General features: G+C 43.2%; 1 protein-coding gene across 1 annotated transcript in view; it reads right to left on the bottom strand.

Annotated features, from left to right (window-relative positions):
• Positions 1-3919: 3919 nt before the first annotated feature.
• The window catches only part of RASEF (RAS and EF-hand domain containing), a 41608-nt gene continuing 24757 nt past the window's right edge, over positions 3920-20770 (bottom strand). Inside the window, exons 9-17 of the mRNA XM_033164145.1 lie at positions 19521-19612; positions 17106-17340; positions 15958-16095; positions 15015-15162; positions 10403-10484; positions 8792-8906; positions 7070-7189; positions 6586-6662; positions 3920-4689 (exon numbers count right to left, since the gene is read on the bottom strand). Coding sequence (XP_033020036.1) covers positions 4584-4689; positions 6586-6662; positions 7070-7189; positions 8792-8906; positions 10403-10484; positions 15015-15162; positions 15958-16095; positions 17106-17340; positions 19521-19612 — 1113 coding nt within the window. The 3' untranslated portion in view covers positions 3920-4583. The remainder of the gene's footprint in view (positions 4690-6585; positions 6663-7069; positions 7190-8791; positions 8907-10402; positions 10485-15014; positions 15163-15957; positions 16096-17105; positions 17341-19520; positions 19613-20770) is intronic.

The following is a 20770-nucleotide window of genomic DNA, read 5'->3' as shown; positions in this document are numbered from 1 at the left end:
ATCAAGATGCCAATCCTCACTCACACATTTGGGTGCACACACCTACCCACCCCAGAGTGTGTTTGTATGCGTGTGTATGTACATTATACATGGAATGAGAGAGAGGAAAGATAATTGCCCTCTTTCTCTCACACACCTCTCCATCCATCCATCCATCCGTGCGCACATTTTGAACGGATGAGCAGGACATGGGCAAATAGCTGGGTGGTTTGTGGAGGGGGAACCGATTCACAGAGATTCCTCAACCTCCAATCCATCCAACCACACAGCTGAGTGTTGGGGAAGGAGGGGTGTCATGTTCATGTTATGGCACAGAGGGGTGGAGTGCTGTTCCACTCAAGCGGGACTGCTGAGAGGAACCAAACCCTCCGCCATCTTATACTTAAAAGAAACAAAAAAAAAATTCCTTCCAGTAGCACCTTAGAGACCAACTAAGTTTGTTCTTGGTATGAGATATCTGAAGAAGTGTGCATGCACACGAAAGCTCATACCAAGGATAAACTTAGTTGGTCTCTGAGGTGCTACTGGAAGGAATTTATTTTTTATTTTTTATTTTGTTTTGACTATGGCGGACCAACATGGCTACCTACCAGTAACTTAAAAGAAACAAACCTCCTCCAAATTCTCTTGCCCACCCCTCTCAGAAGTCACTGAATATCCATACACAGAGACACAACTTGGTCGGGGGAGGGGGGGGGAAATATATGGTCCTGTGAAAGTGAAATGAATCCTAATTCATTATTTAAATAAATGAATGAATAAATAAATAAATAAGACATACACTTAGAATGAAAGAATTTTTAGAATGAAAGAATTTTAGACTGAACTCACAGTCCTATACCAAAATTAAAAATTAAAAAAAATCCACTCCTGATTACTCTTCTTCTTCTTCTTCTTCTTCTTCTTCTTCTTCTTCTTCTTCTTCTGTGGTGGGGTCCGTTGTCATCATGGTTAAACAATTAGGAGCCAGAAGCCAATGCCAATCTACTTCAAATCACCTAGAGGCCCACCAGGAATTCCTAGTTGAGATTCTGCTGACCTCTGACTTACAGAACATAGTTCAGTTTCACATGGTTTAATTAGGCACGCTTACTAAGATGGCAACCCTAGACTATCTTATTTGGGAGCAAGTCCCATCGAACACTTAAGAATACTTAACTTCTGAATCGGCAAAAACATAGGATTACAATGTTTGCAACTACCTAACAGAACCATATTAGAAAGACTTCAAAAATGACGTTTTCAATAAATAGAGTGCTCACTCATGTTTTATAGAGCATTTTAATTTTAAGACATTTTGGTGCGGCATATTTTGGCTCATAAAAACTATTAGCATGTGTTTAAAGGCCAGCTACCAAAGCACTTTGCTAGCAGATCAATTATTTAAGGAGGCCAAAACACAAAGATCGTTGGCTTTAAAAACAGCATGTGGTATGTGTTAACATTTCAGAAGCTAAAGACAGTAAGTGACAAACAATGGTATTTAAGTGCTAAATGCATAAAAATAAATCTTATGTACATAATTTATGAGAAACAAAATCATATAAAGATTTTCCATCAAAAATAAATATACATGTATATGGTAACATGGTCACTAAATAAATAAAGACTACTTTTGCAGTTAAGACTACATACGCTACAAGTACTCAACAAATCAACGAGAAAATTAGCTTTACAAAGTGGCTGAGCTCTGCTAACCAAACATATGGGCACAAACATATTCAGGACTGACATGTCCCAGTCCAGTGTCCCACGTTGTGCAATGAGTTGCTGTGAATGGAGGAGAACGGAAAGAACTCCGTGCACTCTAGCAGGGATGGGGAACCCGCCGTCCTCCAGATGTTATTGGACTCCAACTCGCATCGGCCCAGCCAGCAAGGGCTACAGTCAAGGATGGAAAGAGTGGTAGTCCAACAACACCTGGAGAAACACAGGTTCCCCAATCCTGTACTACATTTCATGGCATAAATGGAACTGCTCTTTCCATTGAAATTGACAGGGACTTCTTGGCACATGGCAGGATTCGTATTTGCACCACTGCAATCTATAAAGGATGATTTGCTTGGAAGTTGGCAACTTCAGAAAGAGAAACTAAAGTTGCAAAAGTGCAATCATGCTGGTTTAAACTGCTGGCTATTGTCGAAGTAACAAAACCAGTACTCATATTTTGGGGGGGGGCAGGGGGCTGCTACTGCAAAGGCATTTCAAAGACTTGTATAAGCCCTGATGCAATGCTGAGTAGTCGATACTTATTTTAACACTTCAATTTTTGTTTGCATCTCAGACTTGGAACCCGTAACCATGAATGCTTCAAGATTACCGCTACTGGTGCTTTAAAATCACACCTAGAAATCTTTAAAATAAATCAACCTGCGAAAACTGGAAGTTCTGGGCGAGATTGTTAGGACTGAGTATAAATGTATGTATATATAAAGAGAACGTGCAAATCACTTACGGTGCCCTATTCGACACAGATTTGCAACTGAGTTGGCTGAATTACAAACATTCGTATTTCCATTTCACCCCAATTTTAAACATTTCCACTGGTACGTCTGCTTTGAAATATAGAGTTTTGGTGGTATTTAAATGTCCCCAATTCCCTGGTTTGCAGTTTTTCCTTGGATACATTGCTTACACCAAGATGGAGCACCTGTAGCCCTCCAGAGCTTGCTATCTTTAACCACTGACCATGCTGGCTGTGGCTGAAGGGAACAGAAGTCCAACAGCATTCCAAGGGCTACAGGTAAAGCAATGCACCTACCCACCCCTCACAACCCAGGCAGTTCTATTGAGACTTGCAGAATTTAGACTAGTTTTCTAGGTTGCTGTAAGTTTCACAGACATGAATGGCTAACAAATGTTCCAATTGCAAACACTTTCCTCACTTCCAAACTATGATAAAGCACAGAAAAGCAAAATAAAATCTATACATCTATTTTAAAAAATAGACTAGTTTTTATAAATTAGTTATAAGGAAAAAGACATGAACCTATAAATGCAATAAAATATTTAACATGTATATAAAAGAGCCCAAGTTTCTTAGCTCAGTCAACAAACTTTTGCATGTACAAATCTCCACCAACTTCCCGTTCCACATCTGCACAACTATGGGTTAGAAAAACCGCTCTTCCCAGGTATTACCGGTAGTTATCAGTAACAGAGGTCAGAATCAACCCTCTAATTTTGTATGCAAGACCTTTTGTTCTCCATTGTTTTAACTGTTGGGGGGCCTTTTCCCTTCTTTCCCTTTAGATTGTTTGAACTCAGGCCCACTGCAAAGTTACCAGTAACCCTTTCCAGATGAGCTGCAGAGGTTTGGATCGGCTGTTTGCCTAAGCCAAGTACAGACCACTTAGGGTGCAGCCTGTGAAAGCTGCTTATCTAAATCAGTTAGCATTAGAGCTCATTATTTTGAAGGTGGGAAGAAAACACCCATATTTAACTCCACTGCATTATGAGAATACTGGTATGTGGGGGAGCAGGTCTTTCAAGAAAGGGCACATGACTGACTTAAGCACTAGTTCTCACGAGGGTCACGAGCCTATGCTTGGGCTATACCTCTTCAGGTGTGGGATGCATACAAATTAACTCTCTTCAGTAAAAAAAAATTGAACTGTATCCATTGTTAGTCCTCACAGCAGAGTCATTGAAATTGATGGGAATGACTAACTTTCACCCATGAATTCCAATGGCTCCACTCTGAGTAGAACTCAGTTGGATACAAATCATTTTCTCCACCCAGAAAACAAGATGCCTGAGGGAGAAAGAGGTTCTAGCTTATCCTTCTTCAAAACATGCTAATTTACATTTTACTACACCACACACACACACACACCCCGCAACCGGGAGCACTCCAAAGCTGTACAGCCCAGACACGGGTTTATCACCACAGATAAGACACATTTCATTTCTCCTATCAACTGACATGTACGGCTTCTAAAAGGAGAAGCAAGATTGAATGGTTAATTCTTCCCCAAAGTTCCTAAACGACATCAGGGGTGCATGATTAGTTTAGCTTTTGACACAGCCACATTTTCCTTTCCAGTGCAGGTTCATTTGCCTAGAAGTTGATTGTCACCATGTTTCTGCGAGAACCCGATCCATCACAGAATGCAGGGGGGAGTTAGGAACTGCAGATACTCCACTCGAAATAGTCATGGGGCAAGTTTCAAGTTGGAGATGAAATTTCACGAACAGCAGCAAATGTCTCCCAGGAGGTCAGAGAATGGGCTTACTATTTACGTATATATTTAGAGTAAGAATTATGCCTTGCTTCAACAATTCTTGGGCAGGCTGTCTTCAAAAGGCACAGGCGGTTTGCAGCTGGTTCTTGCACACAGGAACCGATGTCCCAGGAGTGTCTGACTCTGCTTCTGGACTGAAGGTCCCAGACTCCCTGGCTTGGTTTTGCTCAGCAGGGTTCCAAAGCACCTGAAGCTGCTGAATGGATGTGGCAACTCAAGAGTAATGGTTCTCCAGTCCTTCTCTACGGAACAACCTATGCCTAAATCTTTCATTACTCCTTTTCTGCCCCAGCCACAGAAATCTGTTTCTTTGGGGGCAAAAAGAGGGCTGGGTTATCTTTAAACACCACAGCAGCTTTTGGTGAGAGACGACTTCTTTAATGATGTGCCAGTCAGGTTTGTTACAGACTTGTCCTCCTCTTTGTCACTCCTTTTTCGCACTTCTCTGCAAAACATAATGGTTTGGTATGATTACTAGCAGACCTGACTACAACCCAAAACCAGCCTAAGCACTCAACCGAGCCCAGTTTTGAGTCTGCTAGCTGCTTTTCACATGTCATGGGTTCACTATCAGCCAGGATTTTCGCTTCCTCTCTCTCCCCTTGTTGTTTACTATCTAGCCTCATAAAAGTTCTGGAAAACTCCAACACTTGCACACTATTTTGTGACGTTCTGGTTGGCCTAATACCAGGTACTGCTCTAACATGTAGTTGGGTTACCTTTACTTTCTGCCGTCCTGTGAATATTGGGTCCTACTTGCTCTTAGTAACGTAGGAAGCAGGCTTACACCAGGTCAGACTATTTATCCATCTGGCCTGGCAATGTTTGCTCCAGGGATAGGGAAACCCTTTACCCCTGACCACTGGCCATGTCCAGCAACATCTGGAAGAACCACAAATGCCCCATTCATGTTCCCCATTCATTCCCTGTTCAGCTCTCATAGTCTGAGAGAGAGATGAGCCTCTCTCAATACCTGCTACCTGAGATACTTTCAACAAGAGAACTCAAAAGATTGAACCTGGGACATTCCATGCACAATGGCCCTTGCCACTGATCTATGGTCCTTCACCATGTAAAAGTAGAGAAATTAAAATGCAGTGTTATAATCCACATGCTCAAAAGGCTGTGGCAGAGGTAACCAATGTTGTGCCTCACAGATCTTGCTGGTATTCCAATTCTAATCGTGGCTGACATTGGCCATGCTGACTGGAGCTGATGGGAGTTGGTTCAACAATATCTGGAGGAGACCTCCTCGGCTTCCCCTGGAAACATTATTGGAGCAAGCAAATTGTTTTCTTCTGTTTGGAAGCAGTCAGGAAAGATCACCACTAAAGAACCTCCAGAGTTTTAGAGTATGTTTGTTCATGGTCCGCAACCTCTCTCAGAAAACAGGTTTCCCATTCTAGCATGAACAAAATGGTTAAAATCTCCATTTTGTCATAAAGAGGAGAACATTTCAGGTCTCAAATAATTCACTTAGTAGTCTGAAAATTAGAACTAAGAGGCCTGTTTTCCACCAACTGTTTGGGTTATATAATTGCTCTGTACTTGGTCCCTGGAAATCTCTAATGCACTGCGCTATTTAAAGGGTAGCGCCTGGAAATTCCTGGAAATGAATCATACCACAAGGCAACAATTAACTTTGAATTGATACTTCCAGATAAGTGGATTGTTACACCTCTGCTGCACCTGTTGCCACTGGAAGATAAGGGTTTTCTCTGTGCTCCAAATGAACAAGCAGCTTTGTTTATTTCCAGGAATCCCATACTTATTTCAATTAATTCAAGAAGGGCTTTTGAAAACAAAACAGCTTGCCATAAAATATAGAAAAATGATTCCAGAAATTACCTAATTTTTTCATATGAAAGGCCATATATTTCAAGCAGCATAGGGACAAATAATTTATGTTTGGGTACTGAAACAAACAGCATTTGTTACAATTTGGAAGACAATTATTAAGAGGCTTAGGGTACAGTATGTTCCTTTGCTTAAGGTTTCAAAAGCCCTTTGAGGCTGCTTCCGAAGTTACAAAGTTCCTGCACAGAAAGCAATTCTACACGGGAACGCATGAGAAAACAGTGCATCGCTCAGCACATGAAACAAGAGCACACAGGTATTTCGCACTTGACGTCCTCCTGGGAAGCAGCTCTCGGGGAGACACCATCGCATGTAATGCGAGGTTCATGTTCATTTTACACATAAAGAACATCTGTGCAGATTTAAAAAAAAAAAAAAAAAGATGTGAAATGCCATTTAGTAGATCTGACTCCCCCAGCCCACCCAAAAAAGAGAAACAGTGTAAATGGGGTTAAGAAAAAGTAATTCGTATCTTTCAACCTACCGGGCAAGATGAAGTACTGCCTCCACAATATTAGATCCATCTTTAGCACTTGTTTCACAGAACAATGCATTGTAGGTCTAGGTGGAAAAACAAACGCAGAAGAGGCTTATGGATATATGCATGGAAGTTTTCCTTCCAATAAACTCATTAAAAGCCATGAGAACACCAGAGAAGAAGCTAACCTACAGGAGGTACAGTTCACTAGTCACAATTGTTTCTGCGTGCTTTGAGGTACCTATCTGAATAAAGGTTGCCAACACATTAGCCAGCGACAAACCATAAATCTGCAGCAATTTTCAAACTAAGCACTTATTAAGTGTCATCCAATACCAATGTTTTTAAGTGAATTACAATCTCAGTTCTTTATGACTTGGCTCTCATAAATCCAAGCTCTGACACTACCATTTTAATACATTCATCCAATCCTCCACTTCCTACTGCCAAGTCTTTCTCGATTGTGAGCGAGGGGTTCTGTAGTTCTTACCATGGCCAGCTTCTCTCCATAGTTTATTGGCACACATTTCTGTCCTTGCTCAGCAAGCACCTGGCGAAGATCGGCTTTGTTTCCTACCATCATGATTGGAATGTTTTCATGAGTTGCATCCTGCAAGAACAGAGTTTGTTTTCGGTTTTGGGGGGTTGCTGGAGCTTGAGACACTAAGCTCCAATTAAACATTTAAACTTCTGCTGTCAAAAAGTACAAAGTCAACTTTCAAGGGACGTCAGTTAGATTATACAGGCACATTTATCAAGCTTTATTGAATACGGTGACCACACTGGAACGGAATTATCTGATTATAACATTTAAAAAACAAAGGAAGTTTCCATTTTAAAAAAAAAACAGAAAAGAACATCCCACCTTGAACCCTCCTGGCCAGTGTTTGATTTAGCCTTTATTAATGGATGCAAGTGCTTGGCCTACATGGGTCGAGTCAATGCTTGAATTGGCTGTTTATCCAGGGAACCAAGACATTTCCTGTGACTCAATAGTGGCTCAGAGCAATGCTTGCAGTTACCTGTGTACCAAATCTCTCCCACAACCTAAACCAGTGGTGAGGAACCATGCCCACTTGCAGGGGCGTAGCAAGGGGAGAGGCGAGGGGGGCGGGCCGCCCCGGGTTCCATAATGGAGGGGGTGACAAATTAGTTTTTGTAAAAAAAAAAAAGATTTTTTTTTAAAATGCCTGCTCCGAAGGTCTTATCTTACTATACTAGGGATTATATAGCTATATATGAAATTTCATGCATATCGGTTAATATCTTGACCCTCCTCCACCAAAATAGCTGTTCACTTGGCTGTTTTCCTATGTCATGAAGGCTGAAATTTCAGTTCAGAGAACACTTACTGTTCCTAACCCTAGCCCTGTGGAAAGCCATCTAATTAGACTTTGAGAGGTTTTTAGGAGGTAATTCAATTATTGTTTGATTTTATACCAATGTTATGTATCTGGTGTTAGCCACCCTGAGCCCGACTTTGGCCGGGGAGGGTGGGATATAAATAAAAGGTTTTTTTTTATTATTACTTGTTATTATTCCTTTGTAAGAAAATATGAAATAACGTAAAACCATTTTTGCAAGGGGGGGTCAATGGGGGGAGTTTACAAGAAATGTTCCACACCGGGTACCACCTGACCTTCCCATGCCTTGGGGGGGGGTGGACAAAAATTTTTTTTGCCCCCGGGTACCAATTTACCTAGCTACGCCCCTGCCCACTTGTCCCACTCCTGATGTCAGGTGTAATTTGAGGTGTGGGGGGGGCAGGTGTGGCCACAGCTGTGAAGGAACTGATGGGCACTGACAGGGATCCCCACTGGGGTCAGTTGCACTAGGGAGTTGCCAGTTGAGAACTCCCTGGTACAGTTGAGCATGTTTGCTTTCTCCATTTGGGAGAAGCAGTTTGAATCCCAACCACTTGCTCTACAAAGGAGCTCCCCCACCCCCACCCCCAGACATCCGCAGAGGAGAAAATGTTGCATCTGGAGAAAGTAGTTTGAATCATAGCTACTTCTTCAAGTCATCTAAGGGTCTCCCTGTAATTGCCAGTCAGCTTATTGGCTGTTACAGTGACCTCCTTTGAATTTGGTCAGGTGTCCGTCTCACAAATAAAGACAGCACTCCAGAATGAGCTCGCTGGATTTAAGTGGGAATCTTACGTACACCAAGTTGGAAGCCTACTCCACAGGTTTCACATGGCCAAAATCCTTACCGCAATCATGTCCACCCACTCTCGTACATTCAGGAAACTTTTCTCACAGGTAACGTCGTATAGCAGGAGTACCCCATCTGCTCTTCTGAAGTACGATTTAGCAATACTTCGGAACCTTTTAAGAGAAAGTTGCATTTAAAACCACACTAGGTTTTACCACACTAATAATAACTCTTTTGTTGTTATTTTTTCCAGTCTGATCTGTACACAAGTTCAATGAACTCAGTAGGCCAGACCCTGAGACCTCAATCCATTTGTTGTGCAGCCACGGGAAATATTGGTTCCCAAGAGGAAGTGGGTGGCCAAGTCTTCTAAGATAAGAACCTGCCTCCAAGGAAACAAAAAATAGAGCATTCCAGTGTCTGGACCCATGAATGCTGATGGGTAGCAAGAATTTGGTTTGGATACTACAGTGGCACCTCGGGTTAAGAACTTAATTCGTTCTGGAGGTCCGTTCTTAACCTGAAACTGTTCTTAACCTGAGGTACCACTTTAGCTAATAGGGCCTCCCACCGCCGCCACCCGATTTCTGTTCTCATCCTGAAGTAAAGTTCTTAACCCAAGGTACTATTTCTGGGTTAGCAGAGTCTGTAACCTGAAGCGTCTGTAACCTGAAGCGTCTGTAACCCGAGGTACCACCGTATTAGCATCATCATTACTGACCTAGTGCAAGATGTACAAACTTTTGTGCTAACTTTTAAAATTAAGGAAGGCGGCACCTCATTATTATTTTTTTAAAAATGTAGATTGTATAAGCTGCAGTCATTAGGCATTGAAAGTAATGGCACGATTCAAACATTGTTGATGGGGAGCTCAGGACCAGACTGGGCTTTAAAGGCTAACATGCCAGAATTATCCTTAAATTATACAGATAAAAAACCTGAATGGGAAATATATGTGCCCATTTATATGGTTATATAGTTAAGGCTATACTGAAAGCTTCCTGAGTTGGTGCAGAGATGCCATTCTGTCTAAAGATGACTTAGTTATTAATACACCTCCACAGAGTCATATGTGTGATTAATTTGGGAGTCTCTCTCCCTCCCTGAAACATGCCACCACTCATGTTTTATGTATAAATGTATTCCATTGAATGAATATCCTGCGTTGTACCAAATAGTTTTAATATAATGGGAAAGGGAAATTGATGAAAACCACGGTATGCTGCCTCAAGGCATTCAGCATCCGAGGCTGAAGGATTTCAATGTAAATATACTATGATGAACTAGGATGCCTTTCTGTACATAACTTTTGAGAAATACGGTAGGAATGGCAAAAAAAAGGGAAAAGGAAATTTGCAAGAATATAATGAATTATATTGATCTTATGGGTTTCCCACCCCCAGATCCTCCTAGTAATACACAAGTGGGAAAATGTTTATAGAAAAGTTGGAATCTCCCTGACCATACTGCTAAATTAATAACAATCCCAATTCATTATAGCTTATCTTCAACCAGATTCACTGCACAGCAGCAAACTCAATCCACTTTTATGCAAGTACAGGTCAAGACTGAGGCTTTCATTTTCACAGATTTGAGCTTAACTGTTGCTTCTCCATTTGAAATTTGGTATGAGATCTAACCCCAAGGTACAACCCCAGGTCATACTAACCTCTCTTGTCCTGCCGTGTCCCACAGCTGCAGCACGGTAGGTTCCCCATCAACAATGAGCCTCTTCATTTGAAAGTCAACACCTTAAAAAAAAAAACAGAATCCATTATATCCTTTAACAGAGTAGAAGTAAACAAAGGGAGAGGAATAACTTAGTGCAGCTTTTCCCCAACCTCCAAATATTGTTAGACTCCAAGTCCCATCATCCTTGACCGCAGGCCATGCCATCTCGGAGTCTAATAATATGTGGAAGACACTCTGACATAACTCTACAACAATTGTGATGGCAATATTTAATTTAAGTTGAGGTGAGCATCATGGTGTCCTCCAGCTGCTGCTTAACTACAATTCCCATCACCCCTGCTTTCTGAGTCTGATGGAGCCTACAACAGCTGGAGAGGCCCATGTTGGCCACACCTGATTAAAGTTACTTTCCTGTTAATAAATATTAAAATATATACAGAAATAATTATATAGTAACTACATTTTTCAGTACTTGGCACAGGTATGACACCATTTCCATATACTGATAGCACAGGTGAAACTCGAAAAATTAGAATATCATGGAAAAGTTCATTTATGTAAGCAATTGTTTTCATTAGCTACTGGAGTTTAATATATGAGATAGACTCATGACACGCAAAGCGAGATATGTCAAGCCTTTGTTTGTTATAATTGTGATGATTATGGTGTCCAGCGGATGAAAAACCCCAAAGTTGAAATTGTTAATTTGGGGTTCTCATCAGCTGTACACCATAATCATCACAATTATAACAAGCAAAGGCTTGACATATCTCGCTTTACATATCATGAGTCTATCTCGTATATTAGTTTCACCTTTTGAAGCCAGCCTTGACGGATGATTGATAGTGGAATTTATGGAGGTGTCTGGCTCTCCTGGAAAGGGGTGGATGGAAGGATCGCGGGGGGAGAGAGCTGTGTCAGAAGTTCGGTCTGTAATAGGAGGGAGAAGATGGCGCCGGCCGGAATGTGGCATTTGGAATGAGAGTGACTTTATCCATACAGAGACATTACTTATTATAATCGTGTCTGCTTGCTGGCATATATCAGAGGCTGTGGAAGTATTGGACTGTGAATGCAACTGAAAGAGATGAGAAAAGCGCTCCGGAGTCCGAGACATGGAGAGTCCACAAATTATAAAAAATTTGGCACAATTGGAATTGTTTTAATTGGGAATTGTATAATTAATTTGGATTTTAATTTGATTGGTAATTGGAGATATATATTGGAAAATCAATAAATATGATTTTAAATATATATATATATATTAGTTTCACCTTTTAAGTTGAATTACTGAAAGAAATGAACCTTTCCACGATATTCTAATTTTTCGAGTTTCACCTGTACTTATATTTAACACAACCTTTAAGAGAAAGAAACATACAAGAAGCCACTGGCATTTTCAGATTGCATAGATCAGGCACGTCCAACTCCCAAGAGACAGTGATCTACTGACAGTATAAAAAAACTGCAGTGATCTACTATTCATTGATTCATTCAGGCACCCCGTGATCGACCAGAAGGTCGCAGTCCACCTGTTGGACATGCCTGGCATAGATTAAAAACTGCATCGCTGATGCAATTACAAGTGAATAATAGTGAGGTGGTTTTAGCAAAGTCAATGTTAAGTGCCCCGCCCAGACACTTACTGGTTGACAGGAATGCTGTTTTCCAACAGTGACTCAAATGAGATTCTCCATTAACAGACCGTAAGTGCATTTTATCATTGCACAGATAACAGTCTTTACAAAATCCACATGCACAGAATACAGATAACAGAGTAAAAATGCACACCACTTGCAGCCGTTAAAGAAGGGCTGGAGTATATAAATGGTGCCTTTCCCCTACACAATTCAAGTAGCCGCCAGGGCTGAGAGTGGGGAAGCCTATATTCATGAGGAAGTCTCACAATATTTGGCTAATGGCAAGTTACTGGGAGGCTTCATTCCCCATCCCCATTCCAACCATGGTTTCTTCAAGTAGTTGTTGCCTCCTGGACGGCTGCCATTTTCCTCCTCTATCTCTGCTATAGGACAAAGGGTCCACTTCCTTTCACAATAATGGCAGCCAGGTCAAATTAGACACTCTCACTGTACAGCAGGTGAAATAAAAATAAAAAATTGTCCAGTAGCACCTTACGGACCAACTAAGTTTGTTCTGGTATAAGCTTTCGTGTGCACGCACACTTCTTCAGATACACATAGCAGGCAACTGTGAAAAGACCCTGACATTGGGAAAGATTGAGGGCACAAGGAGAAGGGAACGACAGAGGACGAGATGGTTGGACAGTGTTCTCGAAGCTACCAACATGACTCTGACCAAACTGTGGGAGGCAGCGGAGGATGGGGTGCCTGGCGTGCTCTGGTCCATGGGGTCACAAAGAATCAGACACGACTAAACAACAATAAGTTTGTTCTGGTATAAGCTTTCATGTGCATGCACACTTCTTCAGATACACATAGCAGGCAACTGTGTACATCAGGCATAGGCAAACTCGGCCCTCCAGATGCTTTGGGACTACAACTCCCATCATCCCTAGCTAACAGGACCAGTGGTCAGAGATGATGGGAGTTGTAGTCCCAAAACATCTGAAGGGTTGAGTTTGCCTTTGCCTGGTGTACATTGTTCTTCCTTAACTGGTGCAGGAGAGCCTGATTCTTATTCCCTAACATATGTAGCAGGCCAGCTATGTTGTATCTTGTTTTTTCTTAACTAACTGCAGGGACAGGGAGCCCAATTTTCACTATAAAGGCAGCATGTCAGGAAGAGAAATTATTTATAGAGTCGAACCCCCTGCCAGAGATTAGAATGGAGGTGGCGAGTGGTCTTACATTTGTGCCAATGAGGCGCCTCCCTTGCTCTCCGTTTTGCCCTAGTAAGGGCAGCCGTGACGAGCGAGGTTTGAAGGCGTGGGGGCTGTGGGTTCATCGCTAGCTTCACAGCGGGAAGCGGCGGAGCCGGCGGGGGAGAGCGCCAAATTCTTCTGGGATTCGGCTAATTGGACCTTGTAAGTACCAAATTTGCTAAAAAATAACAAAAAATTTGATTTAATTTGGAAGTTTTGGGAACTCTAAAAACGGAAGTCAGTTCCCTAAACGTTGAAGGAGGAAGCAGTGTAATTTTGAGTTCTGAAGCATTTTATGGATTTTGTAAATAGAAAATTTCTGAAGCTTTTAAGATACAATTGTTCTCTCTCTGAGATATTATTTGGACTGCATAAGCTTGCTGGACTTTATGGACTTTACTGACCTTATGGACTTTATTGATTTTATGGATTTTATGGACTTTGAGGATGCCCAAAAGGAAATGGTCTAAGGATTTCAAAATAAAAGTCTTGGAACTTTTGTGCAATTTAACAGAAGGATTCAACCAGCTAAATCAGCTAACGGGGACAGTACTAGCTGCGGACTTAGCTGTGCAAGAAAAGGAATTTAAGGCCTTTTGTGAGAGCTACAAGGACAATTATGGTATAATGAAGAGAAAATTGGAGGGAAAAAAGGTGGATTCAATCCGTCGAGGAAAAGTAGGAAAATTAAGAGGCAGAAAACAACATGAAGAAAAAATCTGTAGGAAAAAAGAGTGTCCGGAGGAAGGCGGTACAGACTCTGGTTGTTGAAAAACTCTCAAGGACATATGAAATAAGAATGGAGTACAAACCAGTTTCCCAGGACTGTGGAATTATGGTATTTGAAAGGGAGGGGGTGGGTTGAAAAACTTATGAACTTTGTGGAAACTTTTTTGCTATTATGGTTTGACGTATGGTATGTTAACGGATAATGGTATGGTCTTAAAATGAATGATGAGATAAAGGGGGGAAGGACTTTAAGGTAAATTCAATTTTAAATATGTTGTTATAATAGATTGGGGAATAACAATGAAAGCTTAGAAATACAGTGAATGTGGAGGATAGTTAAAAATGATGAATTAGATTTATAAATTGGAAAAGTATTTTGTAAGAAATATTGGTAAATGTAAGAAAGAGAGGAAATAATATTGGGTTTAATTGGTAATAACTGTAAATTAGGTTTTTGCATGGAGTCAACGGGTGGGAGCCGGGGAAGTCCACAAGGCTATGATGATACGTGTATTGTAAGTGATTAAATTGGCAAATCATAAGTGTTCACCCCAGTGAGAGGGGGGTTTATTTGGTATGCTCCTCTTGGTGAGAGAAAGGGGGGTTAGAAAAATTTAATCATGTGCTGTAATTTGACTGTAATTTGGTCATAATTGGAAAAAGCCTAATAAATATTATTTTTAAAAAAAACAAAAAAAAACATTTGTGCCAATGAGAACTCCACGCCCCCCCCCCAAAGATCCCTGGCTGCTTAAATAAAAAAGTCTCCCATCCTGAATTGCTGCTTTTACAGTGAAAGTTGCCTGCAGTTTGTTAAAAAAAAAGCAAGTTAAGATATTACATATTACAAACATATCTACTGCGTCCACTGGGAGCAGAACACACCCACTGCTGCTTATACCTGTATTTTAAACCTAGGATTTTGGCTCAAGCCTCCTTCAAAAGTGATGCAATATCACTCCAGTCTGTTGTGACCAGGCTGCTGACACCCCAGAAGCGGAAACTCCAAGGAACATACCTAGAGTTGCACTGGTGTTCCCTCGAAATTCATTTTTGCAAAGCCTCATAAGGAAGCTAGATTTTCCAACAGCTGCATCCCCAGCAAGAACTATCTTGTAAGCTTTCTCTGAGCTTGGGTATCTGGAGCTGCAGTCTGGGGAGTCCGACTAAGGGCAAACAAACACACGTAAGATTAATATTCATGAAAGCGTACAAACCACCTCTTGTCTCGAGTCAACAATCTCATTCCTACGGTGGCTTGCATCTATTCCAATCCATCCAATGGAGTGTCTGACCTGTCTTCCTTAAACAGCTGCCTTTCATGTCACCTGGCAAATGTCTTTAGAAACCGAGCATGAGTTTTTAAATTTCATGAGGTAGCAGCAGGGTGACAGGGAGGAAACCTGCCATTTAAAAGAATACTAGTCAAATATTAAACTGTTCAAGCCCTTAAAGGTAAAGGGACCCCTGACCATTAGGTCCAGTCGTGTCCGACTCTGGGGTTGCGGCGCTCATCTCGCGTTACTGGCCGAGGGAGCCGGCGTACAGCTTCCGGGTCATGTGGCCAGCATGACAAAGCCGCTTCTGGCGAACCAGAGCAGCGCACGGAAACGCCGTTTACCTTCCCGCCGGAGCAGTTCCTATTTATCTACTTGCACTTTGTGCTTTCGAACTGCTAGGTGGGCAGGAGCAGGGACCGAGCAACGGGAGCTCACCCCGTCGCGGGGATTTGAACCACCGACCTTCTGATCAGCAAGCCCTAGGCTCTATGGTTTAACCCACAGCGCCACCCGCGTCCTTCAAGCCCTTAGATATGTCTAAAGCTGAAATGGGGATCCTCAAGCCTGGGGGCCAAATGCTCCAGGACTAGCCCTCAGGCTAAAAAATTATCCACCCCAGGTCAAAAGAATCTGTTGGGTCCCAGTCAATACAGCTTTAAGGGGAAACCTGTGGAGACACACCTGTGGAGACATGACAGGGATGCATTTCCTTATTGAAGCTCCTGAGCTGCTTCGACTGACTGGGTGGGTGGGCTTCCAGTCCAACACGGTGCCAACGTCATCAGGACTATATACTTCTTCATCCCGGATATCTGGGACCTGCAGAGACCAGCAAGTGTTACCAACTTCCACAATAACGTCAAATTAGCCTTAGGAAGGGCAGAGGTGGATCAAAGCATACAGCAGTGTCTCTCTCCTTTTTTTGTAAATAACTTCACATTGCATTTTCAACAGAGACAGGATATAAACATTGCGGCGCTCTGAAACCAGTGGGGCAAGCCGCACCAGGGGAAGCACGACAAGATTTCAGGCAGGGGGTGGTGTGTGAGAGAGTGTTCCTCCCAAAATGTGTACAACGTAAGTAGAAATAATTAAAAGTCACGTTATTTTAATCATTTTGAAAATCCAAATAAAACAATTAGGGGAGCCAGGTTCTAAGGGGTCATGGAGTTTTTGTTGGCTAAAAGGGGGGCAAGGGTTAAAAAATGACTGAGAAACACTGACACAGAGGTAAAATATTAGCAGAGCAGGGAAGGCTATTTTCTCCCTGCCCTCTGATGTCCAGGGTTTGCAACTTACTCAGAGAACCATACTCAATGAATGGAGATGGGGGAGGGCCAGAGACACAGGGCCAAGGAGCTACATGATCTATGGGATGGGGCACAGTACAGCCCCCTTCCTCTTCCATGTGGAGTATCCTTCAAACATATGAAGAAGACTTGCATAATCCCTAAGAAGTGGCTTCCTCAATCTTGATTTTTTGGGGGCTTGTGAATGACCATAGATGGTTATCCTTCTCTCTGATATGTAGGCCTTGAGTAGATCACTGCCGTATCAAGCACTTTGTGGATTAGCATACATTTCATCCATGAGTTTTATTTTATTTTAATCAGGTCTCTACAAAAACCATTCTGTGTGCTCACAAATCAGACGTGTGTGAGCAAACGTTCCACGAAATAAGCCTCACAGCCACCTTATGCATATGGATTCCTCCCCCTTTTGGTCTGTGCATACACAGTAATAACTCAGACCCGGTGCTTTATTTCTTACTTATATGAAACTGTAGTAATTTTGTCTCTATTTAAAATGCAGTTAAGTCTGGAGCTTACATCTGTATCAGAAGCATCACCCGTAAAGCTTTCACGCAGACCCTGTGGCCTCTGAGAAATCCTTTGGTGTTTAGATTCCACTTCTGAATCATAATCATTTGAATCTCTCAAGGTAGACAAGCCACTGTCAAAGCAGCTTTCGGGCAGGCTGTCAACCTCACAGTTTGTCCTCTGCATAGGGTCACAAAGGGCCAGGGAATCGTAGTCTTCATCCATATAGGACGAATGGTATGACCTGAATGGAGAAACAACATTCCATAACATTGGTTGACCAAGTTCCTTATCTACAGCCAAATAATACTGGTGTGCCCAAGAGCTACAAGACACACGTTGTATGCCATTTTTCTGCCTTTCCAGAACACCCAACTGCAAGCCCTGCTTCCATTTCCCCCACTAATCCTACTCTCTCTCTCACACACACACACGATCACTCAAGCCGGGCCACTGTTTCGAGTTCTCACTCTGCTACCTTGGAGTCTCTGCTTCCACCACCCTCTCATTTTCCTTTCCTCGTCACCTCTTAGTTCAAATCTAATGCACATGGATAATCGTCTTCTAATTCTGAATCACAGAATTGTAGAGTTGGAAGATCCGTTTCCAAATTCCCTGAGATACACTTTGCTAAGGAAACGTTAAAGAAAGCATAATGGTAAACCGCTGGAGGATTGGTTAATGTTTTGGCTTTCCGCAGATATGAAAAAGTTATTGCAGTTCTTCACTGAACAGGGGACAATAGAAGGTTGCAAGGACCCTGCTGAAGCTCAATGAACACTCACTGTCCTTGAAGCTGGGCGTGATATTCTAGAAACTCTTGCGGTGCCAACCCCAAGTCTGCAAAATTATTCATCGGGGTAGAAATGCCGAGAACAGTTAGTGTGTGAGAAGTGCTAACTTTACTCTGGATGAAATCCAAATGAGTTGTTCCTAATAGCCAGCTGGCAGAAGCATGTCTCTTGTTGTTCGGTGATCTTTAACTCCACTAGAGAGCAGCATGGGGTAAGGCAGGCAATCAATGCATCTGGATCTACCAGCAGCTTTAATCACTTAAAACAGAAGATTAGGGATGTGAGTCTGTGCTCTTTACATGTCTCAGAAAGGCATTCAGCATTCCCGGTCCTCCTAGATTTAAATAGGGCAAGTTCCAATGAACAGTGGCTTCCCCCATCACACACAAACAGAACTGATACAGAGGGAAGAAGCTTAGCTTTAACTTTGTTCCAACTGTGATGCTTTGCTGGCATTCCTGGCCTAGACTATACCGCACTTAAGAAATGACAGCACCAGTATCCAAAACACAGTTGCTTAGAACCAAGTCTCATCAACTTCAGTGAAAAGTACAGTGGTACCCCGCAAGACGAATGCCTCGCACAATGAAAAACTCGCAAGACGAAAGGGTTTTGTGATTTTTTAGTTGACTCGCGAGACGAATTTGTCTATGGCCGTGCTTCGCAAGACGAGGCATTCGTCTTGTGCGGTACCACTGTAAGCTGGTTGTAAGTGCGGCTCTCGGAGGGAGCCTGAGGGGATGCAGCCTGAGGGGATGCTGCAGCGGCGGCTCAGGAGGGAGAAGCAGGGTGCTCCCTCAGGCACAGCTCCACCGCCCTTCCCTCCCTACCTTTGGCTCCGAACCTGGTCAGGACGCGGCGGCCCCTTTCCCGCCCCGCCGCCTGAGGGGATGCAGTGGCGGCGAGGACGCCGAGGACAGTGCCGGGCAGCCCGGAAGAGGCGGAGCTGGGAGTCCACCCAAGATGGCGGACGCGATCGGCCGGCACCCCTTCTGACCGGAGCCGCGCCACATTTTAAAGCTGCAGCAAGCGAACAGCAGCGCTGCTGTTCACCCGCTGCAGCCTTAAAACGCGGTGTGGCGCAGTCCGGTGCCGGTCGGAAGGGGCACTGGCCGATCGCGCCCGCCATCTTGGGTGGACATGCGCAATCGACCCAAGATGGCGGGTGTGATCGGCCGGCACCCCTTCCAACCGGAGCCACGCCGTGTTTTAAAGCTGCAGCGGGCGAACAGCAGCACTGCTGTTCGCCCGCTGCAGCCTTAAAACGCGACGCGGTCCGGTGCCGGTTGGAAGGGGCACTGGCCGATCGCGCCCGCCATCTTGGGTGGACATGCGCATGTACAGACATGTGCAGTCCACCCAAGATGGCAGGCGCGATCGGCTGGCGCCCCTGGACTTTTCCCCCATAGGAACACATTAATTAAATTTTAATGCATTCCTATGGGAAACCGTGCCTCGCAAGACAAAATTATTGCAAGATGAAAAGTCTTGCGGAACGAATTAGTTTTGTCTTGCAAGGCACCACTGTATTTTCACAAAGCGCATGTGTTTTAAGGATCACTGCCTGAAAGGTACCCTTTAAATTGTTAAGATCTGGGGGAAAATAAAGTAACGCCTGTGTCAGTTCTACCTGTCATATCGTGGATTTTGGGGAGATTGGCCACCGCTGCATTTGGGACTGCTTCTGGAGAGAGTGTTTCCTGGGGAAGTGTTTGTCAGACGCTGAAAAACATAGGTAAAGAAAGGCTTTTCAGAACACCTGGCTTACAACATATAGTGGTACCTTGGCTTAAGAACAGCTTAGTTTATGAACAACTTGGATTAAGAACACTGCAAACCCGGAAGTAGGTGTTTTGGTTTGTGAACTTTGCCTTGGAATAAGAACATGTTTTGCTTCCTGTTGAGTGTGTTCCATTTGTAAATTGAGTCCCCCGCTGCTATGGGAAAGCATGCCTTGGTTTAAGAATGGACTTCCAGAACGGATTAAGTTCGTAAACCAAGGTTCCACTGTACTCTTTATTTAACAAATGTGGGGTGAAGAGAAGAAAGTAAAGTCCTGCTTTGCAAGCAGAAGTCTGGTCCACTTTGGCACAGACAGCACTAGATAAAACGCAAAGCAAGAGCTACACTAGCTGAACAGCATTCAGCCCCTTTCCAATCAGGGGCAAAACAGTGTAATGAAAGATTTCCATGTGAGGGTTTTTTGTTTGTTTGTTGCCCACCTGTTTTTCCTTATGTGACTGAAACATAATTTAATCTATATGGAGAAAAATTCCAGTACACTAGCTTTGCAGAGGAGAACAACATATACTCTCTGGTGGCAACCATAATCCCTAATTTACCAGGGAGTAAGCTTCAGGGACAGGGACGCGGGTGGCGCTGTGGGTTAAACCACAGAGCCTAGGGCTTGCTGATCAGAAGGCTGGTGGTTCGAATCCCCGCAATGGGGTGAGCTCCCGTTGCTCGGTCCCAGCTCTTGCCCACCTAGCAGTTCAAAAGCACGTCAAAGTGCAAGTAGATGAATAGGTACCACTCCGGTGGGAAGGTAAACGGTGTTTCCGTGCGCTGCTCTGGTTCGCCAGAAGCGGCTTTGTCATGCTGGCCACATGACCCGGAAGCTGTACGCTGGCTCCCTCGGCCAGTAAAGCGAGATGAGGGCCGCAACCCCAGAGTCGGACACGACTGGGCCTAATGGTCAGGGGTCCCTTTACCTTTACCTTTAAGTTTCATTTAACTTGATGGGACTTGCTTTTGAGTAAAGGTGCACAGGATCACGCTGTGAGTTACTTTGGCATCAAACCAGAATGACTACATTATTTCCATCATTATCTTACGGCTTATATTGGTATAACCAAGAGCAAATATTTATATTACTGCACA

This window comes from Lacerta agilis, chromosome 11 (assembly GCF_009819535.1).
Source record: "Lacerta agilis isolate rLacAgi1 chromosome 11, rLacAgi1.pri, whole genome shotgun sequence".
Classification (NCBI taxonomy): Eukaryota; Metazoa; Chordata; class Lepidosauria; order Squamata; family Lacertidae; genus Lacerta; species Lacerta agilis.
Note: the sequence above shows the minus strand (reverse complement) of the source record. Positions and strands in the feature narration are given on the sequence as shown.